The sequence below is a fragment of the Triticum aestivum genome, chromosome 1D (genome assembly GCF_018294505.1).
Source record: "Triticum aestivum cultivar Chinese Spring chromosome 1D, IWGSC CS RefSeq v2.1, whole genome shotgun sequence".
Classification (NCBI taxonomy): domain Eukaryota; kingdom Viridiplantae; phylum Streptophyta; class Magnoliopsida; order Poales; family Poaceae; genus Triticum; species Triticum aestivum.
Genome location: NC_057796.1, coordinates 99093624 through 99118432, shown reverse-complemented (window position 1 = coordinate 99118432; position 24809 = coordinate 99093624). Strand labels below are relative to the sequence as shown.

Genomic DNA, 24809 nt, shown 5'->3' with positions numbered 1-24809 from the left:
TCTCATGCCATGCATGCACATTACAAGTGTTGTTATTGCTGTGTAGTTTCCCACACTTATATTCTGTCTATGCTGCTTTGTCTTAAATAGATATGATTTGAACTGTCTCTATCTTGATTTGGCAACATAAACTAGAATGATATAGACCATACAACGACCATACTACATAGATATAGGATCCATGTATGAGAACAAAGTGTGGACTTTGGTGGACTTGCCCAATGATCGGCAAGCCATTGAGAATAAATGGATCTTCAAGAGGAAGACGGACGCTGATGGTAATATCACTGTCTACAAAGCTCGGTTGCCGCAAAAGGTTTTTGACAAGTTCAAGGGGTTGACTACGATGAGACTTTCTCACCCGTAGCGATGTTTAAATATGTCAGAATCATGTTAGCAATTGCCGCATTTTATGATTATGAAATCTGGCAAATGGAAGTCAAAACTGCATTCCTTAACGGGTTTCTTAAAGAAGAGTTGTATATGATGCAACCAGAAGGTTTTGTCGATCCTAAGGGTAATAACAGACTGTGCAAGCTCCAGCGATCCATATGGACTGGTGCAAGCATCTCGGAGTTGGAATATACGCTTTGATGAGGTGATCAAAGCATTTGGTTTTATACAGACTTACAGTGAAGCCTGTATTTACAAGAAAGTGAGTGGGAGCTCTGTAGCATTTCTGATATTATATGTGGATGACATATTGCTGATTGGAAATGATATAGAATTTCTGGATAGCATAAAAGGATATTTTAATAAGAATTTTTCAATGAAAGACTTCGGTGAAGCTTCTTACATATTGGGCATCAAAATCTATAGAGATAGAACAAGACACCTAATAGGATTTTCACAAAGCACATACCTTGACAAAGTTTTGAAGAAGTTCAAAATGGATCAGTCAAAGAAAGGGTTCTTGCCTGTATTGCAAGGTGTGAAGTTGAGTAAGACTCAAAGCCCGACCACGGCAGAAGATAGAGAGAGAATGAAAGTCATTCCCTATGCCTCAGCCATAGGCTCTATAATGTATGTCATGTTGTGTACCAGACCTAATGTGTGCCTTTCCATAAGTCTGGCAAGGAGGTACCAAAGTGATCCAGGAGTAGATCACTGGACAACGGTCAAGATATCCTGAAGTACCACAAGAGGACTAAGGAAATGTTTCTCGGTTATGGAGGTGATAAAGAGTTAGTCGTAAAGGGTTACGTCGATGAAAGCTTTGACACCGATCCAGATGACTCTGAGTCTCAATCTGTATACGTACTGAACGTGGGAGCAATTAGCTAGAGTAGCTCCATGCAGAGCATTGACATAGATATTTGCAGAGTACACACGGATCTGAATGTTGCAGACCCCTTGACTAAAACCTCTCTCGCAAGAAAAACATGATCAAACCCCAAAACTCATCGGGTGTTAATCACATGGCGATGCGAACTAGATTATTGACTCTAGTGCAAGTGGGAGACTGTTGGAAATATGCCCTAGAGGCAATAATAAAATGGTTATTATCATATTTCTCGTTCATGATAAAAGTTTATATTCATGCTAGAATTGTATTGATCGGAAACTTAAATACATGTGTGAATACATAAAGTACACCATGTCCCTAGTATGCCTCTACTAGACTAGCTTGTTGATCAAAGTTGGTTAAGGTTTCCTAACCATAGACATGAGTTGTCATTTGATAACGGGATCACATCATTTGGAGAATGATGTGATGGACTAGACCCAACCGTAAGCTTAGCATCAGATCGTTTAAGTTATTTTCTATAGCTTTCTTCATGTCAAGTATCAGTTCCTTCGACCATGAGATCATGCAACTCCCGGATATTGGAGGAATACCTTGTGTGCTATCAAACGTCACTTCGTAACTGGGTGATCATAAAGGTGCTCTACAAGTATCTTCGACGGTGTCTGTTGGGTTGGCATAGATCGAGACTGGGATTTGTCACTATGTTTGACAGAGAGGTATCTCTGGGCCCTCTCGGTAATACAACATCACAAGAAGCTTGCAAGCAATGTGACTAAGGAGTTAGTCATGGGATGTTGTATTACAGAACGAGTAAAGAGACTTGCCAATAACGAGATTGAACTAGGTATGAGATACCGACGATTGAATCTCGGGCAAGTAACATACCGACAGACAAAGGGAACTGCATACGGGATTAACCGAATCCTTGACATCATGGTTCAACCGATAAAAGATCTTAGTGGAATATGTAGGAACCAATATGGGCATCCAGGTCCCGCTATTGGTTATTGACCGAAGAGGTGTCTCGGCCATGACTACATGATTCTCGAACCCGCAGGGTCGCACGCTTAACATTCGTTGACGATAGAGTAGTATTGGGATATTTGATGATTGGTAACCGAATGTTGTTCAAAGTCCCGGATGAGATCCCGGACATCACGATGAGTCTCGGAATGGTAGGGAGGTAAAGTTTATATATGGAAAGTTGTTTTCAGGGTTCCGGAAAAAAATTCAGTTTTTTTGGTATTGTACCGGGAAGCTTCCAGAAGGTTCCAAAAACTTCCAGAGGAGTCTGGAAGTCCACCAAGGGTTCCATCACGTTCCAAGGGTCAGCATGGGCTGAGGGGAGGCACCCTGGCCTTATTGGGCCAGGCGCACACAAGTCCCTCAAAGGCCCATGCAGTTGGGAAATGTGGAAAGTCCACTTTTGTATGGAAGGGAAGGAGGAGGACTAGGATTCCACCTCCTCCCCCTTGACTGCGCCCTAGGGTTTGGAGGGGCTGTTCCCCACGCCCCTCCACCTATATATAGAGGGTAGGGGGCTCCCCAAGAGGATACACCAAGCCCTTGGCGCCCCTCTCTCTCTCCCGTTACTCCGTAGTTCCACCGCCTCGTCCCGGCGACGCTTAGCGAAGCGTTGTCGGTGCTCCACCACCACCATCACCAACACGCCGTCATGTTGGTTGTGATCCCATCTACTTCTCCTCTCCCGCTTGCTGGATCAAGAAGGAGGAGACGTCATTGAGCCGCACGTGTGCTAAACTCGGAGGTGTCGTCCGTTCGGCACTAGATCGGTTGGATCGTGATCGGATCGCGAAAAGTACGGCTACATCAACCGCATTATATACGCTTCCGCTTAGCGATCTACAAGGGTATGTAGATGCTCTCCCCCTCTCGTAGCTATGCATCTCCATGGATGGATCTTGCGTGTGCGTAGTTTTTTTTGTTTTCCATGCAACGTTACCCAACAATACAACCTGGTCATAATGTAACAATCCATCACACCGCATCAAAAATATCAAAGATTACTCAGATTGATCACAATAATGTTATGTACCTCATGTGATCTTTGTACTAAGAGACGGAGGAGAGAAGATGCCACATTGCTATTGTTATGACCCCATAGTCCAAGGAAGGACTACTCATACTTCTTTTTTGAATGCCAAGATCCTCTCTTTCTTGAACCCTATTTTTTAGTGTCCATTTCTTATGCCTCAAGTCTTCCTTTGTGTGAGAGAGATCCAATTGGTTCTTGAGAGTGATTTGATTCATGATCTTTTGAGGAGTTCGTCCAATTGACTATGTATTGATTGTTACTCTTGGAGGGGTTGAGAGCCTTCTCAACCACATATTGTGAAGGAATTAGGGGTTTTATACATGGCCTAGTGACCGCTTCTTGTGCAGGATCAACCCTGAGTGGGGCTTGACATTTGTGGTTGATAAGCCATGGTGGGAGAGACAGATTTGCTCTTCATGTGTCCTTTGCGAGCTACACAGTTGAGACCTTTGTGGTTTAGTGCCTTTGTGTTCGAAACCTCTATCAACGTGGAGTAGGATAGCGTCAACTATCCACATGAAAAAACATTGTCGAGCCCCTATGTTTGCAATCTCTCAACTCAACCTCTTATTTACTTGTAGGTTATCTTTCCTCGCTGGCATACTATTTTAGCTTGTTTGCTAAGTGCTTTGAAGGACCTAATAGAAAGTTGCTTAAAATTTACCAACCCTTAAAATTTGGTGTAGATTTTTGGCAGGACCCTTCCCCTATAGTCCTTAAACACTCGATTTTAATACTATGCAAGTGTGTGCTCCCTTCTTTTAAGGCATTTACTGTGGAAGAGGATGATTTACTCGCAAAGTGTTTTTGTCATATCTTGCAATGCGTCGATCGACATTTATGAGCCATCTCAGTAGGTACTCTCGTCGTCTTACCTTGTTTAGTACTACGATGGTTGTGGGCATCTAGAATGCAGAGGTCAGTGCACTCATGATGCTTGCTCTTAGCACAGTTTCATAAGTAAAATGTTGAGATGGCACATGTTTTGGAGTGGTTGTCTTTGACAAAAATGTCACAATCTAGGATGACAAAGTTAAGAGAGGGAGTGCCCTCGAAAGATATGAATTTTTTCTGAATAAAAAATCATACAACTCCGGCCAGGCCACCACAAATCCTGGGTTAACTAGACCATAACTTTTCAACGGTGGGTCAAATGAGTCAAAAAGAAATGGTTAGGGGATAAGATAAGCATGAGTGGGGTATTAAAGGCTCCATTTTGTTAAAAGTGATTATATGATAGTGAGTAATCAGTTAGCGGGAGTAATACTTTGAGGAATTAAAACAAAACCTTTTTTTACTTTGGAAGTCCTCTTTTAAACTTGTGACAACATGAGAAGAGACCAATATGTTCTGAACATGTAGGGGCCAACCGGCCAAGACAGATCAAAAGTACGTACTAATTCTTACCGTAAGTTATGTCTACGGAATTTTAACATTGCCATACCAGAGTTACTATTTCTAAATCGCCAAAAGTTAATTTATCAGTAATGCTAAAACATACAAATCAAAAGTTTTTTATGGCAAATGTAGTTGGCATGAGGATGCCAAGTTTAGTTTACGAGCACGACAATTTTGTGGCCAAAAAATGAATTGAGACTGAATTTTCATGCTCGCCAACTAGACTTGCCATCAATGATAAACACAAATTGCCATAAAAACGTTCGATTTGTCATGGTAGAAAACCTGATGTCAGATTTCTAATGGAGTCGTAATTTATTTCTAAGTCGATCAAGTTGTGGGCAACATACAAACAAAGCTGAATCATCCACTTAGAAATATGAATTCTCATCCCATCTTAGAAATAGCCGCTCCCGTTACATACCAGCAATCCTCTCCCACTTGCGTTTCAGCCCTTGGACGACGATGGTTCATAAAGTTTCTAGTACTACTCGTGCATTTCCTAGTGCTGTACTATGCATTTCATTCAAGAGTCTCTGTCAAAAGAAACAGCTCCTCGTGGCCGACCTGCCTGCCTGCAGGATGCATGGCTGCTGTAACTCTGTAGTACGTATTTCCCAGCTACACCTGTGAATCCAGCTTGGCTCTCTTCTCCTCCTCCAGTTTCACCTCGTCGTCCTCTTCCTTGTTCATGGCGCCGGTGCGAGCATTGCTACCATCGCATCCTTGTTTCATGGTGGTTGCTGATGCAGGAGCTGCACTAAGCAGCGGCGGCGATGGCTGTTCCTTGCTCTTCCCCCAGAGCACGCTGTACAGCCCGGCGACCAGCAGCGCCCCGCCGAGGACGCTGCCGAGGTGGACGACCTCGCCGAGGAAGAAGGAGGAGCAGAACACGGTGAGCACGAGCCCCACCGGATTAGACATGGCCAGGAACACGGGGCCCCGCCTCTCGATGCACCACGCCTGCAGGTAGAAGGACACCCCCGTGACCACGAACCCGGAGTAGGCGACGGCGACGAGCCCCACGTCCAGCCGCAGCGTCCACGCGGCCGACATGTCCTCCCCGCCACCGGCGGTCACGGCCGCCGCGAGCGCGAGCGACTGCACCGTGCTGAGCAGGCACTGCAGCGCCGTGGCCAGCAGCTTGTTGGGGTACTCCTTGAGGAGGCGCGCCTGGAGGACGATCCAGAGCGACCACGTCACGTTGGCCAGGAGCATCAGGAACGTGCCTTTCATCCACTCCCCCTGCTTCCCGGCGGCCGCGGCGGCGGCGTGCGCGTGGAAGGCGCGGTGGTGGTTGAGGGGGCTGAGTGGCGGCCCGGCGTACAGGGCGATGACGAGGATGCCGGCGACGCAGAGCGCGACGCCGGCGAGCTTTGCCGTGCCTGAGGCGGCGCGGAGCTTGATGGCTTCGAGGTGGAGGAGGACGGCGAAGAGGAAGGTGATCACCGGGATGGAGTTGCTGGTGGCTGATGCCACCGTCGCCGAGGTGTACTTGAGGCTGATGTTGTGCAGGTTCATGCTCACCGTGTTCCTACGTACGTACGTACGTGCAACACATGTTATTTTTACACGTATATATATGATGATGAATTCAAAGGGAGATCAATGGTGTCGTGTTCTTAGTTCTTACCCGAGTAGAGCGTACATGAAGATCTTGGTGAACAACCACAGTGACATGGGTGGCGCGTTTCTCCTGCAAACTCTTAACAGTCATGGATCTCGCTCATATGAATTTACGAACTTAAGATGGATCAACTAATTTTCCATGCATGCATAGCCACCGATTGTTTGCATCTTAATCATGACTTGATCAAGTAACTAGGTAGGTTAATGGTTAATTAGTTGAGTACCTCTCGAGGAGGATGGCGAGGGGTAGCAAGAGGAGAGTGGCGGCTGCCTGGCGGTAGAAGATGAAGACGAAGGTGTTCATGCCGCCATCGAAGGCCGCCTTGGAGACGACGTACATGCCGGTGTAGATCACCTGGATCACCATGGCAACAACATACGCCTTCTTCCCTGCATCCGTCGCCATGGCTACCTCCTTCTCCTGAGTGCTCGACTCCTGATCGATTGAGAAGTTTCAGTGGTTGAGTTGAGACTTGAGCGACACAGGAGAGTGCCTTATATAAAGATCGATGGAGAATGCAAGTATGTTGATGTCTCAAAGGAAAGTAAGTAATTAGCTAATAGCTTTTTTCTCTTTTTCTTTTGGCGATAATGTTAGCCTTTTCTCTAGTTCCTTCTGGCGAATGTTGTCTCTCTGGCTTGCTCTCATTCACACATTTTATTTCTTTGGGCAATGAGTAGGAGTAATACTATGTATCTCATATATTTTTTCCTTTGGGAAAGACTTGATGCGGTTGTATAGCACTTTGTTCAGTGCTTATTGCTCATTTTAGAAACTAGCCAACTAGCCAGTGCTTTCTCATCTTGCTTCTGCTAAAATATCTGTGATCACTCGATCTTGATGGGAAGTGTGAGAATATACCGGCTAGTGTGTGTCTTGTAGGCTAGATTTTCTCCCCATTAGGGGATGTCCTCCAACACCATCCATCATGCAATGTCCATTGGGATCTCAACCATGTGAACAGTGCCTCCTGTTGCAACTACGTTGGGATCTTCAAGCACACATTGAAATAACTCATTTTTGTGTGTTGAACCAAAAACTATTTTTCAGGAAAAGGGTATTATTATACGTATGTTCTTTCTTTTTCTACATACTTTATTTTGGGAAGAAGCCACTAGATCCACTAACCAAAGTCAACATTACAAAGCAAAGCTAAATAAAATAAGAATTGCATCTAGGTCCTTGGGGAACCAATCGTCTTCTACTTCCAAATGAGCCACTATTGTCGGTCCACCGCCGGAGCGGGCCTCACTTTGTTTTCCGCAGTCCGGAAGTCATTGTGGCCATGGTCCGCCCGGAGGAGAAGCCTTCGGCACAGCAGTAAAGAATCCAGTCACCAGATATGTGTTGACGGTGCTGTCCGAAGTGACCACTGCTGGCTCGACTCATGCATGTACATCCTCTCTAGCCTCATCAACGTTGAATCAAGGACCGAGCCGGAGAACAAAACTCAATATGTTGTTGTGTCCGCCTCAAAGGAGTGCGGGAAGACAACCAGCATAGACCCTCGACCCCACTGCTCAGATTCTTCAAAATTCAGTGCAAATGGACTTGAAACATCGGGATCGCTATGTGAGATAGATTATGATTATAAAAGAAGTTTAGAACAACATAGTGGAGCAACCAACTACTCACAGGACTTCCTCTCGTTTCATCCTCTAATCCTAGGTGGCTAGGGCAAACTTTTTCTTCCAGACTTGACCGGCGAACCCGTGGATTCGCCTCCCCTTTGCCTGCCACTCCGGCGACCGGTGGCAGGGAGGAGAATTCCGGTACCTCCTCTTCGGTTAGTAGTTTAGGTTAGGGTTCTTTATTCCTTGCAGGTGGGGCGCTCGGGCAAATGGTGGCTCTTCTTCTTCTTCTTCTTCTTCTTCTTCTTCTTCTTCTTCTTCGAGTTTGACGAAAAAGGGTTTCTCCCCGCTTCTTTGTCTTCCGGGTTTTGATCCTCCTCGAGTTCATCTATTTGGACATAGTCGACAGAGCTCCGACGTAGATTCCTGTCATCTCCTTGGGACGGTGAGGTTAGGGTTTCTTGTTATGTGGCGAGATTTGGTTTCAGCTGCTTCAAATATATGCATCTGGCTGTCATCGACAAGGTCAAGCCAGCTGCGGTAGGGAAGCGACAACGGCGCGTCGGCGGCTCGTTCTGACGGCAGTAATGATCGTTGATGGACTCGGAATCTCGATGTAATTTTTGTTATGTATGAGATGTTTTGTACTTCCGATGAATTTTATAATAGATCTGATCCTTTCCACACAAAAAAACATAGTTTAGCAACAGCGAGATGAGCCGGAACCTCAAGCAGATAAAGAATGGAACATCCCAACTTACTTTGGATAATTATAATTAAGATTGCCTTTGTTCCCACCCCAGGCCATCCTTCTCTTTCTATCTTTTTAATGAAAGAAAATCGGGCAATGTGCCTCTTGGAGACCACGGAGGCTCATCCTCATTATTTTTAACCAACATGCAAATCAAGCATTAACAAAGACTCATCAACTGCAAATATTTAGGCAAACATTTCACATAACATCTAGCTTTTAGTTAGTTGTTCTCTGCAATGAAAAATATTTAGTTGTTGAATCAAAGTAGAGAAATTTCACTCGAGGCATGCATATATATGTAGGGATGATCTTTAGCAATTTTTTTATAAATGTCACATTGCGTTAATTAATCTAAGAACTAACTCGGTCAAAGTGGAGCACCTTGCATATAACAGCACCGGTAGACCAGAGAGATTGAGCGCACCAAACACCGTGAATTCTGTCATCTTTTGCAATACTAGCTAGCTAGGTACGCACAAAGCATATTACCAATTATTCATTTGTTGGATTCTCTGACATAAATTATATATATTTCTTCATTTCTTGGTCTCCATCGATATCTTTGGTCCATATCTTTGGAAATGACATGCATGACTGTCAATTCGATTCTCTCTTTCTTGTAGTCTTTCTGTTGTGCTTGTTTTAATCGAAGTACAGGTGGTCACTACGTTTTGTTTTCTCAAGAAATGGTTGGTAGTTATGCATTGTAAGGAATTGACATATATAAATTATCTATGCTCCAACAAAAAGATGGTGATAATCTTGTTCTTTGCTTATATTCTTTCCCATTCAGGTGAAAAGGTGATTCTTATTTTGCGGCAAAGGGCGAAAAGATGAAATTATGGAATAGACTACTCTTATTTCACGACGACTGAACAAAAAGATGGATTTTTTTTTTGCCGGAAACAGAATGATGTTATTAAGGAGGAGTATGACTTGGCAAAGTTACTCTCTGCATATTTAGCAAAAATGACTTTTCTTCAAAACTTCGACTTTCTTTGAAGGAAAACGAACTTCAAATGGTGGTGTATTTTTTTTATCTGCGGGGAAAATGATGGTGTTATCATACAACAAAGCTAGAGAATTTACTTTCAGCATACTTGTCCTGCGATTACTTGATTGTCGTCCCTTGTCTCAAAAAAAAACTTGATTGTCGTCCCACGCAAAAGAAAGAAAAGATTACTTGATTGTCGCAGCACGCCTGCACTAATTTACTGATGGACAATTTGGTTCATAATAGGAGGGTATCTTAGTTATGGTCAAATCGAATTGTAGCTGTCACGTCTGAAATGTACTCCCTACCAATTAGGTCGTCTTTGAGTTCGATCTGACACTACCACAACTAAACCTTTTCTGTTTGAAGGGTAATGCATGCATGTACGAAGTTTGGAACCGAACACAGCAATCACCTTCCCTTTCGATCGTTTTCTTGACCGAGCTTCACTATACGCACGCTGTTATATGTACTCTCCCACAGCGAAAGCTCGCCAAACAAAGATGTTGCTTCAAACTGTATCGTTTGTTCTCTATGCAGAACTGCAGCCAAAAAGATGGGATAAAAGAAGTGCAGTACCACAGCAGTTGACACTGAACAGTTTATACATGCTGCATGAAAATCAGTTTCCTATTTGAGGCGGGCCTAGATTAGATACACGTGACCGGTTTTCCACCCGCCGCGCTTATTGGTAATTGGTACCTTCTTTCAGTGGTGGACATGAACCCGTCTCAGATTGTGACCTTTCTATCATGGCAGGTTTCTGCAACCGACCCTACTGTCAAAGAAAAAACAAACGGTTTCTGCCACTAGTTGACACTCTATACTGATTATACTGCCATAAGGAAAGAAGATAAAGTCATTACCTTCTTGTTTGCATCTTCACCTTCACAACTAGGTGACATTGATAAAATAAAGCTCAACAATGAACACTCAATTTAAATGGTCTTAGGCTTGCATATAACACTAACTTGTAATGACCGGCTCTAAAATCATGACCAATGGAGTTTATTTTCCAAACCAAGGAAAATAAAATAAAGCAACCCCTGAAATGTTACTCAATGTCTTTGCCGATGCAACAAAGGCGCGTGGTTAGAGGATAACATATATGAGGGCCGCATGGTGTATATCTTTGAGTTGGACTGCGATCTTACCATATGTAAATAACTGTTCACACGTTTACTCTCAATTGTGGCATGTTACGTCTTTATGTTTCATTTGATTTCATTTTAGCTCGGACAGAGCAAGTACTTGAGCATGAAGATTGTTGGATATTTTGCTTAATAATATGGCTGCATGCATCATTCTGATGCAGAGGCCGGGGGATATCCTTCTTTTCAAAAAAAAATATTTACAATTGACTAAAAGAAAGTAGGGCTTGCATTATTGTTCAGTATTGTAATCACAATAATGACTTCCTATATATTATTGAAAATATTAGCACTTTTCCGACTAATCTAATCCACGAGTATACAAGTAAGCATGGCATAAAAGGTATGCATCTCATAGCGATACCTAAGCATACTAGCACGTACAGAACATAGAGGCGAACCATCTATGAGCAGCACATATACGGCTAGTACAAGTACGAGTAAACGAGGGATGAACAGATCATACCCTCCGGTTGGCCAAGCCAACGCGGCGGCGGCGGCAGCAGCCTCGACGTCGTTCGTGGCCTTCTTCTTGGCGGCAGCGTCGTCAGCCATGGGGTCGATGTAGAGGAAGCAGAGGCGGACGGAGACGGGGACGGGTCGGGAGCAGTCGCGTCGAGACGCTCCCCAAAAACCTTATTGCCGTTCTCTCGTGCAGGATCTCGAACGACAGGGTTCCGGAGGCACCTGCTCTCCCGACCAACCGTGCACGCGGTCGTCGGGATGGGATCGCCGGAGGCAGCACAGTGAGAGGAACAGTAGATGATGGCTAGGGTTGTGCAAGAGGGAGTGAGTGAACTGAGTTAGGGTTCACTCCAGTGGTCAGTGCCTTCTTATATAGGCCGTCAGGTAGATGGGCCTGGGCCAGGCCCACGACCGAGTCCGCGAACAGCCCACGGTCCAACGTCTCGGACAGTGGCGCTTCTGTGGCGCTTCTGTAAGCGACTCGTTAATTAATTAACCATTTCTGAGCGGCAAAAATAAGCTTCGGCTCGGCTCATTCCCGCAACCCGTCGCGCGCGCGTGCGTCGTGACGAGGCTAGGCGTGGAGAGGCGAGGCGGGCGGCGGAGGAGGAGGAGCGCGCGTGTACAACTCCTATTCCCAAGCTCCCAATAGCAAGTGATGGAGCAGCCCTTATAAAGAGGTCTCACTCTTCTTACTGTAGCAGTATGGGAGTAAACTTCCCACACTTGCCACCACTTACCGTACACATGCATGGGCCTTAGAGATTAACTAGGGATTAATGTCTTATATGGGCCTAAGCCCATCCATAATCCATCAATCCCCCACCAGATCTCGAGGCACATAAGTTTGTCAACTGTTCCAAACAATATTTCATATACCAGAATTTTTAGTGGAGACTGTTAAGTTAAACTTCCACCTAGAGCAATAGGATTAGACTTCTTCACAACTGAACAATGGACTATGCCTTGAATTGTCAGTTTGGCGTGTAGAAGTTTCGCCTATTGTCAGCTGATACGTGGCTGCCGAATGCTAAACCCCACGGGTGGAGCTTATTAGTCATACTCCATACCTTCTCATGAGCTTCCTAGAGATCACTCAATCTCATAGACTGTGACCAGCAGTCGGGCTCACATAGGTGTGTTCCTCCAAAGAATGCTCTGTAAGTTAGCATCTTGCTTACATAAGCTTTGGAACACATTAATACAAAAGTCAGCCTGCCTTACAGAATTGAGAGTATTATTGCATCTCCAACGGAGTGGGTTAATTAAGGATACTCTCCTCAGTTGACCGCTGGATTGTTTTCCCAGGTCCTAATTCACGGGATCTCCGATCACATAGGTTCGGTTACCCCCATGGCAACTTACGTGGATCTCATACCCATCTCCCTCGATGCATTTTCTATCACAATCCGTGATAGCCCTTTCGTAAAAGGGTCTGCCAGATTCTTAGCCGTCTGGATATAATCCAACGCTATTACTCCGGAGTTTCTTGATTTTCTGACAGATTTTAATCTTCTTCTTATGTTCTTTGTGGATTTCAAGTTGTCCTTTGAACTCTTAGCCTTGGCAATCACTGTTTGATTGTCACAGTTCATAAGGACAGTCGGGACTGGTTTATCAACCATCGGCAAATCCATCAAAAGCTCTCGTAGCCATTCTGCTTCGACGCATGATGTGTCTAATGCTGTGAGTTCTGCTTCCATAGTCGATCTGGTTAAGATCGTCTTCTTGCAAGACTTCCAGGAAACAACACCACCACCAAGTGTGAAGACATATCCACTTGTGGCTTTCATCTCATCAGCATTAGATATCCAGTTAGAATCACTATACCCCTCAAGTACCGTCGGGTACCCAGAATAGTGAATCCCGTAGTTCACAGTGCCTTGCAAATAGCGCATCACTCGCTCAACAGCATGCCAATGCACATCTCCCGGATTGGAAACAAACCGGCTTAGTTTGCACACAGCAAATGAGATGTCAGGGCGAGTAGCACAAGCTAGGTACATGAGTGAACCAACCACTTGAGAATATCTCAATTGATCTACAGCCGTGCCTTCGAACTTTCGAATCCGCACGCTAGGATCATATGGTGTTGTAGAAGGTTTGCATGCCGAATATCCAAAACGGCTCAAAATCTTCTCAACATAGTGGGATTGCAAAAGTGTAATTCCACCCTCAGTATTTCTCAGTAGCTTGATGTTCAAGATAACATCAGCCACACCCAGGTCTTTCATCTCAAAATTATGAGATAAAAAGGCCTTGACCTCCTTAATTACTTTGAGGTGGGTCCTGAATATCAGTATGTCATCGACATACAGACACAGTATAACTCCTTCGCCCCCACCATAGTGATAGTATACACATTTGTCAGCTTCGTTAACAACAAAGCCAGCAGATGTCAAAGTTGTATTAAACTTCTCATGCCATTGCTTAGGCGTTTGTTTCAGGCCATACAAAGATTTCACTAGCTTACACACCTTTCTTTCCTGACCATTTACTACAAAGCCATCTGGCTGTTGCATGTAAATTTCCTCGTCTAGCTCTCCGTTAAGGAAAGCCGTCTTAACGTCCATCTGATGAACGAGAAGACCATGCGAGGCAGCCAAAGCGAGTAGCACTCGAATGGTGGTCAGCCTAGCCACAGGTGAGTAAGTGTCGAAGAAATCCTCTTCTTCCTTTTGGGTATAACCCTTAGCCACAAGCCTAGCCTTGTACTTCTCAACAGTACCATCGGGCCTAAGCTTCCTCTTGAACACCCACTTACATCCCAATGGTTGGCAACCATAAGGACGATCAGTGATCTCCCATGTCCCGTTAGCCATGATGGAATCCATCTCGCTACGGACCGCATCCTTCCAGTAGTTAGCATCCGGAGATGCGTAAGCTTCTGAAATGGAACTGGGAGTGTCATCATCCACGAGGTACACGAGGAAATCATCACCAAAAAGACTTTGTAGTCCTTTGTCTCTTGCTCCTAACAGGAGCTTCCTCGCCATCCTCCGTGGGACTTTCATCACTTTTGTGTTCATAGTATTCCATCGGAATGGCAGGTTCAGGAGTCTCATCAGATTCCAGTCTAGAAGTGCTTTGCATATCTCTCATGGGGAAAATATCCTCAAAGAATGTAGCATCCTTAGACTCTATAATTGTACCGACCTTCTAGTCAGGTACCTCAGATTTCACTACTAGAAATCTATATCCCACGCTATTCTTAGCGTAGCCCAAATTAACGCAGCCCACGGTCTTCGGACACAAGCTTACGCTTTTTGGGGATCGGCACATTGACTTTCGCCAAACAGCCCCAAGTGCGCAAGTAAGAGAGTGTAATTCTTTTCCTTTCCCATTGCTCATAGGGAGTAGTCTCATTATCCTTTGCGAGAACTTTATTCAGGACATGACATGATGTCAATACAGCCTCCCCCTGTCGGTGTCAAAACCGGCGGATCTCGGGTAGGGGGTCCCGAACTGTGCGTGTAAGTTCGATGGTTGCAGGAGGCGGGGGACACGATGTTTACCCAGGTTCGGGCCCTCTCTATGGAGGTAATACCCTACTTCCTGCTTGATTGATCTTGATGAATATGAGTGTTACAAGAGTTGATCTACCACGAGGTCGTAATGGCTAAACCCTAGAGGCCTAGCCTGTATGACTATGGTAATGAGTATATCCTTTCTAGACTACGCCCTCTGGTTTATATAGACACCGGAGGGATCTAGGGTTACATAGAGTCGGTTACATAAGAAGGAATCTTCATAGTTGGTCGCCTAGCTTGCCTTCCACACCAAGGAGAGTCCAATCCGGACACGGGTTGAGTCTTCGGTCTTGATGTCTTCACAGCCCACCAGTCTGGTCCATGGATAATAGGCCGGACGCCCGAGGACCCCTTAGTCCAGGACTCCCTCAGTAGCCCCCGAACCAGTCTTCAATAACGAAGTGTTCGGCACACAAATTGTCTTCGGCATTGCAAGGCGGGTTCCTCCTCCGATGACCTCCAAGTAATGTGTTCGGTCGTTGATCAATGTCGCTCCCCTCGGCTTCTGCGCGTCAAATAACTTCGTCTTCCACGTGTCGAGCGAATGCGAAAGGTCAGGGTATTTTTGCAAATAGCACCCCGTCCCAGCAAGGAAGAGCGCCTATTTGAAGAGATTGGATCCTAGATCCATTCGGCACCCCGTAGAGAAAAAATCCCCGGAGACTGCTAGGAGAAACCATTCCAACACGGCTAGCGTTCCCAGCTCCTCCTCCTGTTCCGGCCTAGAGAAAGGAGGGTGGGAGAGGTGTTGTGTGTCCCACAGTCAATTGACGAAGTTGCAGACGCAGGGATTTCTTCCTCGTGCAGATCTAGTCTCTGTTCGAGCGGGGCTAGCTTCCTTCAATGGTGAGACTCAGGCAGAGGGCTTCCCCAATCCATCCGGGGGAGAGCGGGTGTGTTTCGTCCCCTACCTGCTAAGAGGCATCGGATTTCCAATCCATCCGTTCCTCCGAGGGCGTCTGGAATATTATGGCCTCCAGCTGCACAACTTCACCCCTGCCTCCGTTCTACACATCGCAGGTTATGTTGCCTTATGAGAATTATTTCTGGGCATTGAGGCCCATATTGAGCTGTGGAGGAAGTTGTTCTGCCTTGTCCCACGCAATCATGAGGGGTCAATATTTGAAGTGGGCAGAGCCGAAGTATGGCGTATCGCCGATACCGGATATCTGTCCGGCACACCCAGGAAGGCATCTGAAGAATGGCCTTCCGAGTGGTTCTACATTGAGGACGTCGCGCTTCCCGACCTAGTTCGAAAGGGTCTTCCTGAATTTGCGAGTGTTCCGCTGAAGAAACGCCACAGTTGGCGTCCCCGAAGTCTTGAAGAGGATGACAGCGCAGAAGTTCGTCAGCTCATGAGCAAGATAAAGACGCTCGCTCAGTCCGGACTCACAATAATCGAGGTAATGGCGACCTCCATAGCGCGAGGGGTTCAGCCGCTCTAATACAGAGGGCTGCCAATGTGGCACTATAATGGAGAGGATGACGCCTCCCGTTGTGGCCGGAAAGGTCCGGATACCCCCGCCGCTCTGGCCAAGATATTGGCCGAGCTGTTTAAAGGGGAGGAAGAGGAATTTCTTCGCATTAAGCGCAGAGATGGGTATTCTATGTATGATCCCCCCAGTTGGGTAAGCCTCAACCCCTCTGTTTCACTCATTCCACTTCCGGACTACTTTTGATAAATTTCAAATTCGTTTGTTATGACAGCACTGGCGAAAGGTCACCGAAGGACTTCGTAGTCCCGCCCCACAGCCGGAGAACCACAACCGGGAGCTTGATCCTGGGTTTGAGGAGGATCCGGATATATTCGTGGTGCTAGCGGAGGGAGTGTTTTACCAGACGAGCTATGATGGCACAGAAGTGGCCATCACCGCCGACTACCCTGGCCTTCTTCCCGTTTCACGCGTAAGTAATCAAGAGACACCTCCTCTAAAAGAGTGCTCTTATTCTATCTCACCCACCGTACTGTCTTGTGCTCCAAAGAGGAGGCGTTCGGCGATTCCGAGGAGATCGGCTCCCACACCGGGCCAGCTTTCGAAGAGGAAGGCTGGTGACACAGCCAGGCTTTCATCGAAGAGGTACGGATCCATAAATATGTTTTTCAGCGGCCGCACCCGACTGAGACTTTGTGCGTTTGTCTAGTTCCAAGAAAAGGGTCCACCGGACTATGTCCGGGGGTCCGGCCAGCCGTACTCCCAACAACCGGGATTTAGACCCCGCCAGAGAAACGGGAGCCGGTACAGGAGTAACGCCGGACTATCCTTCGGCCGAGGGTTTGGAAAATATGTCTGTTACCAATTCGGAAGTAGAGAGCGCCATGAACCATCGGCGCTGCAGGGCTATTTTACGAGACCCCAAGTTCTCGGAAGAGGCATTCAATGCCTTCAGCTCGGCTGACGCATACATCCGAGCTGCTCGAAATGGGCTTAGCCGAGCCACAAAGCAGCATTTAACATATGTGCAGGTAAGTTTACTGTGCCCAAAATATGATAACCATGTGCCAGTAGCCCCCGAGACTTAAAGTAGTTGGCACAACTGATTTGAGGATCGTTGTATAACCAGGCTCTTACGGAGAAGAACGTCCTATTAGCCCAAGAGCTAAAAATGTGCCAGACACAGCTAACTGCTGTCGCCGCCGAACTGGAGAAATCCAAGAAGGCGTCACCTGGTAATATTCCCCTCCATCGAGAAAATATGATTATATGCCATTAATGCTAACAGTGTTGCCTATACCATGACATAATTGTCGGTGGAACTCAAGGAGGCGCTGGAAGTCGCGCAAGCGAATGAACAAGAAGCCAAAAGGCTACATGCTACGGGCGAACGTGTGCTGAAGCAGGTCATTGTTGAGAAAAACCAACTCCAGGATTGCAAGACCCAGCTGGGTGAAGAGCTGAAGGATGTGCGGGCCTAGCTAGCCGATTCCATAAAGGAGAACAAGAAGCTGCGGGGCGGCATATTCAGTATGTATCTGAACTATTTTTAAAGTAGTTCGAAGATAAATGGAACTGATATAGTTATGATTGCAGGCATATTGACGGGCCGTCCTGAAGAGGAGGTGTCCGGATCATCAAGTGATCTGCTGCAAAGGTTGTCGCAAGTGCACGAGCATGCTCGGCTAGCCATGCGGAGTGTTGCCAAGGCTTTATGGCCAACCGCCTCCCCTCTAGGAAGTATGGAGGAGCTTGTGGAGCTGTTCAAAGGAGCGCGGCGGCGTATCCGACTATGGAAGATATCGGCCTGCCGAGAGGGTGCGCGAGAGGCCTGGGCCATGGTGAAGACGCGGTATACCAAGCTGGATCCTAATCACATGGCCCGTGTCAGACCGCTAGGGTCGAATGGGGAAGAAAGTCCCGTTAGTTTAGTATATGACCAAGTAGAGGTGGCCGCCAAATATTCCCAACAGGATTGTAAATTAGACCGCCTATTGGACGGTGTCGAGGAGGAAGTGTTTAAGTCCAAGTGACTATATATATTCCTTGATATATGTGACTCTAGCTGAATTGTATAGCATTTGTCATGGCAGACCTTTTCGCTTCAACCTTCGGACCCGAAGGTGCGAAGTGTTGCCGGATACCCGGGCGGCCGAATAGACTGGGGTATGCACGGAAAACTAGGCGTAGGGGTCATAGTTGCTTGAACAGACAAGTTGTATCCGGCTAGCTATGTTATATTACATTGAGATTCTAAGAAACATCTTCCAGAGAGAATAGTTCTGTTAAGGGTTCCTTTCCCTGGGTTTGCATGCATTAGTTTACATGTCTGAATTGTGATATGAAAATCACAGTGTTTATAGCTTCTGGGGGTTCGCAATGGAGTGAGTGCAAAAAAACATCTTTAATTCACCGACCGAATATTCCCTTAAGAACGCTAGCTTTCGGCTTCACCAAGTCTGAGGTACACATCCGGACGACCCAGCAGTAACAATCACAGAGGTGCTCCCTTTATGCCCTAGCCGAACTAACGGGAACGTAGGGCATAAGCACAGGAGCCAGGCAACCCAAGCTTGGCCAAAACTTAAATCATATCGATGCATATGATGGCGAAGAAAAGGTACATATGAAAAAACTCATATGTGAAGAGCTTGATGCTCAGGAAATAATAACAAGCTTCTGTTCCAGAAGCCCCCAGGTATGATAGACGTACATATTTAAAGATGTATTCGTCAGGGGGTGTGCGGTCTAGCCGTACAGGAGCTTTAAAGCTTAAAAATAAAAAAGGAAAAGAGAGAAAAAAAGAATGGAAACTTCAGGGGAGAAGGAGACGAACAAAGAGTTTGGCACTAGGCATAGAATCTTCGGAGTCTGGCCGCGTTCCAGGGGTTCGGCTCTAGACGGTTGTCTGATGCATCGCGCAGATGGTACGCTCCTCCGGTGAGAACTTCGTCAATGATGAAGGGACCCTCCCATTTGGGCTTGAGTTTGTCCTTTTTCTTCTCCGGCAGGCGTAGAATGAGTTCGCCAACGTTGTAAGTCTTGGCCCGTACTTCTCTGCTTTGATATCGTCGAGCCTGCTGTTGGTAAAATGCTAAACGGGCCTTTGCAACGTCGCGCTCCTCCTCCAGGGCATCAAGGTTGTCCTGCCGATCTAGCTCGGCTTCTCTCGCTTCGTACATACGCACTCGAGGTGAGTCATGAATAATATCGCAAGGCAAAACAGCCTCTGCGCCATACACCATGAAGAAAGGTGTCTATCCGGTAGTATGGTTGGGCGTGGTCCGCAGCCCCCAGAGTACGGAGTCGAGCTCCTGAACCCAGTGCTTATCTGATTCTTTCAAAGACCGCACTAGTCTGGGCTTGATGCCGCTCATAATAAGACCATTGGCTCGTTCAACCTGACCGTTGGTTTGCGGGTGGTAGACGGAGGCGTAATCGAGTTTAATGCCAAGATTAGTACACCAGGTTTTTACCTCATGGCCGTGAAATTAGAGCCGTTGTCGGTGATGATGCTGTGTGGGACACCATAACGGTGCACAACGCCGGATATAAATTCTATCACCGGGCCGGACTCAACCGTTTTGACCTGTTTAGCCTCTATCCACTTAGTGAATTTGTCCACCATGACCAACAAATATTTTTTCTTATGGCTTCCCCCTTTAAGAGGTCCAACCATATCCAGTCCCCAGACTGCGAAAGGCCAAGTAATGGCGATAATTTGTAAGGCAGTTGGGGGCATGTGGCTTTGGTTGGCGAAGAGTTGGCATTCGACGCAGTGTTGGACGAGGTCCTGCGCGTCTGCTCGGGCTGTCGGCCAATAAAACCCAGTGCGGAAGGCCTTGCTAACAAGGGCCCGAGCTGCGGCATGGTGTCCGCTGAGACCAGCGTGAATTTCCGCTAAAAGCTGCCGCCCCTCTTCCTCGGAGATACATCGTTGAAGTACTCCGGTAGTACTTTTCTTGTAGATCTCTCCGTCGTGAACCTTGTAGGCCTTCGAACGCCGGATAATGCGGCGAGCTCGTTCTGGTCTTCGGGAAGCTCCTTCCTATTAATGTAGTCCAAGAAGGGTTCGGTCCATGGGGCAATGACTGCCATAATGAGATGGGCCGACGGTGTTATTTCGGTGGCTGAGCCCCCAGTACTGTCAGTATGTTCGGGATTTGAGGTTGTGTTCGGATCTGGACTGTTGTTGCCACCCTCCCCTTGCCACACCACGGATGGCTTGAAAAGCCTTTCCAGGAAAGTGTTGGGTGGGACAGGGTCGCGCTTGGCGCCGATGCGAGCCAGGACGTCCGCTGCTTGATTGCTTTCCCGGGCGACGTGATGAAATTCGAGCCCTTCGAACCGAGCCGATATTTTTAAGACGGCATTACGATAAGCTGCCATCTTTGGATCCTTGGCATCAAAGTCTCCGTTTATTTGAGATATCGCGAGGTTTGAATGCCCGCGCACCTCTAGGCGTTGTATGCCCATGGATACGGCCATCCGAAGACCATGCAATAGGGCCTCGTATTCGGATGCGTTGTTGGTGTCTGTGTATAGTATTTGGAGTACATATTGGACGACATCTCCAGTGGGGGATGTTAACACGATGTTGACACCGATTTCGGCCAAAGTGAAACACGGTGCTTAGATATTATTAAAATAAAATCATTTACATAAAATGAAAAAATACTGAGTTGCCAAATACGCGGATAAAAAATACCATGATGAATTTCCGCCGCGCCGCTCAATATAAAACAACAGACCTGAAAATAAAAGAGAAGGAGTAATATCGTCGCATAAATTAGAGGACATATGACTTTTATACACTTACGCCATCAGCAACGATAAAATCCTAACGTTGAGGCAGATTCAAAGACAGCGCTAACATTGCCAAAATATTATATCGTACGAGGATTATTCCGCCACCGTTAAAAATATATATTGGCACAACAATGTTCGCGTAAAATAATATAACGCGCGATGATGTATGAAAAAAATATCAAGTCATCGTATAATTAGCAATGAAAAAATGCTTTCCCATGTCACCAGAATTATTTTAGAAACGTACATGCATGCGATTATATTAGGCGGCAAGATTAACATCTAATTGAATAATTAGACAGCCCATGGTCCGAACACGTTCGGCCTGCATGCGTCTACGTAGTGCATGTATGAGCTAAGTGCATGCATGTGTTATGCATGGATTAGTTATGCGGCAAGATTAAGATCTAATTGACTAATTGGCCAGCCCATGGCACGGCCTGCATGCATTAACTTATGACAATCAGTTGAGAGCCTGTCCAATTAAACGCTTGAAGCCCATTAAAAAAATCATCAGAAGAATGATTCACTCGGTCAAGTTTTCTCCATGATCAAAAGACGTGGGCAAGCTCCCACAATCCCACGATCAAAAGAACGTGAGCACGCCCAGCCGGAGCCCTCCACTGCGCTCCCTGCTCCTATAAATACCAGCCGAACCCATGGACTTGGGTGCTGAACGATTCATCCACCGCTCGTCGTCGTCGTCGTCGGTCATCCGCTCGCGGTCGTCATCGCCGGCCGTTCGTCTTCCGTCGTCGTTGTCGTCGCCGGCCGTCCGCTCGCCGTCATCGTTGCCGACCGTCCGCTCGCCACCGTCGTCACCGTTCATTCGCGCCATTCATCGCCGGCTGCTCACCATCTGCATCGCCCACGAGTTGCTCTACACGGGCGGCTGCTCATCTACATCACCACATCACATGTACGTGACCACATCCAAGGCAAGGTGAGAATTCAAGGCAACCTCCTGGCTCCATTCTTGATGTATCCTTGTTGAATCATATGCCTCAAATAGTATGGGTGTTCTCCGTCACTACACATTCACATAGCACATCTTGTTTGGTCTCATGGGATCTAGCATCCCTTGTTGATACAAACCAAGTTTAGGTTAGGTCGCTCTTGTTTTGGTCTCATGGTGATGTTATATCCCATGTTGATACAATTCAAGACTAAAATATATTCATCGATGATGCTAGCATTTCACCGTACACATCATATATGTTCGGTGCTGCCCGATTAATCCTCTCTTGGTTCGGTCTTATGGTGATCTTGATCCCATGTTGATACAAATCAAGATGATAAATGGAATGCTGGGTCTAGTCATATTTGATCCTCAGTCCTATAATGATGCAAACTAAGTGCACACGTGCAATTAAAATGCTTCTTGTTTTGGTCTCATGGTGATCTTGCATCTCCATGTTGATACAAGTCAAGACCAAATTATGCTCATCTTGTTTTGGTCTCATGGCGATCTTGCATCCCATGTTGATATAATTCAAGAATAGAAATATGTCCATCTTGTTTCGGTCTCATGGTGATCTTGCATCTCCATGTTGATACAACTCAAGAACAAATTATATCCATCTTGTTTTTTTGGTCTCATGGTGATCTTGCATCCCACGTGGATACAAAACAAGAATACAAATGATATTCATGCTGGTGAAAATCAATATATATATTTCTCCATATAGTTCACTTGAGGTAATTGTTGCATCATGAGATGCTATCCCTGAAGCAAAGACCAATAATGTTGGCATGCCATATTTGCCTAATTAACAACGTCGATCAATGTAGGGTCTAAACTTCTCAAACCTCAAAAGTAGCATGCACTCTTATTTGATTAGATACTAGTAGGCACTATGATTAGATACTAGTAGATACGCATGTGATATAAGGCCAAGCAAAGTATGTCCTGCATGTCATTTTATATTGCCTTGACTTAAAGGCAGTCGGATCACTTAGGCATTACCCTCATATGCATGGAAATGGTCAATGAAACATGATAAGCTTGCTAAACTTGAATCGACAATTTTTGTAGACCCCATCATTACCATGCAAGACATAAATTGATATATACTTCTGTTTGGTTATACTACGAGCATATAAGTTATGCTACGTTAGTGATAATACAAGCATGAAGAAATCAACATACTTCACTTGGTTATGCTACACATGGGCACAATGTTGCTACATGATGTTAGTACTAATACAAGTGAAGTGAAACTTCATAAAAATATTCTCATGCACCGCGAATCCGAAGTCATATAAATATTTGACTACATTCACTTAGTCGCATGCCCATATATGATATGTTTGAGACTAGCAAAACTAGTATTCAAGCATAACCCATATTTCATAAAATATCCCTCATACAGATTAAAATTAAACCATGCATTCCTTTCATATAGGTGAATGCATCCACAAAACTAAAAGATAATTAGGGTCGTAGCCATGTTGATTGCACTAAACATAGCATAGTGCAATTGAATATGCCAGCACCCAATTTCATATAGCCCTCGCATATGATGGCTCAATGCAACGGTATATACGTTGCTATAAAGTAAACCAAATATTCCACCACTTCATGCATGCATACAGAAATTATATGCATGTCAAAATTAACTCATAAAAATAGTTATGCCCTATATTGCATATACACCGTTAGCCCGGCTAGTTAACCATTAAATAAGACAACTACTACATATTCGCGATGGTTAATGAGCTAGGCGTAAACGTGCTATATGAATGAACATTGTCAAATCGTGAATGTTGTGCAACGCGTATGTCAGCATAGACAAAGTTCAAGGCTCTCCGAGTACGCCGACGTCGAAGACAGCCAGGAGGACTTTTATTTCTACATTTTGTAGTTTTCTTTTAATTCTACTTTTTGTAGTACTCATGTGTTGTGATGCTATGTAATAGATATGTTGGAATTCTTAATCAGGGGTTTTCTCTACGGAGATGTAATTAACAGATCTTTTATGTAAATGTAAGAGTTCTGGAAATAAAGTACCTGCAATGTTTGATCCTATTTTTACTGTATGCATTTACTCATTTAAATTATTCACTCTGTATCAATGACGTGGACGCGTATCTCACGCCCGTCATTTTCCCGTCATCACACGACTCCCGCTCCTAGCCCCGCCAGCATTTTGGAGCCGTCAAAATACATAACCCAATTGGAATATGCGCCGTACTCTTTAGGGATTTCGGCCTCTGTCCATTCGGCGACGAAGTCAGCCAGTACTTGGGATTTGATGGCTCGACGTGGCTTGTATGTTATGTCAAATGGAAGTAGCTCAATGGCCCATTTGGCTATCCGTCCCGTGACATCGCGGTTATTTATTATGTCATTGAGCGGGACTTCAGAAGCTACCGTGATTGAACACTCCTGGAAGTAGTGTCGTAGCTTTCGGGATGCCATGAAAACCGCGTATGCTATCTTTTGATAATGGGGGTTCCGGGATTTGCATGGTGTGAGGACAGTAGATACGTAATTTACTGGTTTCTAAAATGGGAATTTGTGTTTGTCCTGTTCTCGTTCGACGACGAGCACGGCGCTCACCACCTGATGTGTTGCCGATATGTATAGCAACATGGGTTCGCCAGCGTTTGGTGCGGCCAGGATTGGGTTGCTTGCTAGGAGGGCATTTATTTCCTCCAGTACGACAGTCGCCGCGTCTGTCCATTCGAAGGTATCGGTGCGCCGTAAGAGGCGATAGAGTGGCAGTGCCTTTTCTCCTAATCTGGAGATAAAGCGGCGTAAAGCTGC

At 45.8% G+C, this 24809-nt stretch overlaps 1 protein-coding gene across 1 annotated transcript; it reads right to left on the bottom strand.

Moving 5' to 3' along the window:
* Positions 1–5062: 5062 nt before the first annotated feature.
* On the bottom strand, positions 5063–6889 carry LOC123180558 (WAT1-related protein At5g64700). The gene is made up of 3 exons (XM_044592625.1): positions 6557–6889; positions 6337–6399; positions 5063–6237 (listed from the first exon to the last, which is right to left on the bottom strand). The coding sequence occupies exons 1-3, from the start codon at positions 6736–6738 to the stop codon at positions 5325–5327; spliced, it is 1158 nt and encodes a 385-aa protein (XP_044448560.1). The 5' UTR covers positions 6739–6889; the 3' UTR covers positions 5063–5324.
* Between the last annotated feature and the right edge of the window lie 17920 nt (positions 6890–24809).

Excerpts from the sequence above, each read along its gene's own strand:
- LOC123180558 (XM_044592625.1), bottom strand. The coding sequence starts at position 6,738 with ATGGCGACGGATGCAGGGAAGAAGGCGTATGTTGTTGCCATGGTGATC. Across the intron at positions 6,400-6,556 it reads CTCGCCATCCTCCTCGAGAG|GAGAAACGCGCCACCCATGT; the intron begins GTACTCAACTAA and ends AAGAGTTTGCAG. Across the intron at positions 6,238-6,336 it reads TTCATGTACGCTCTACTCGG|GAACACGGTGAGCATGAACC; the intron begins GTAAGAACTAAG and ends GTACGTACGTAG.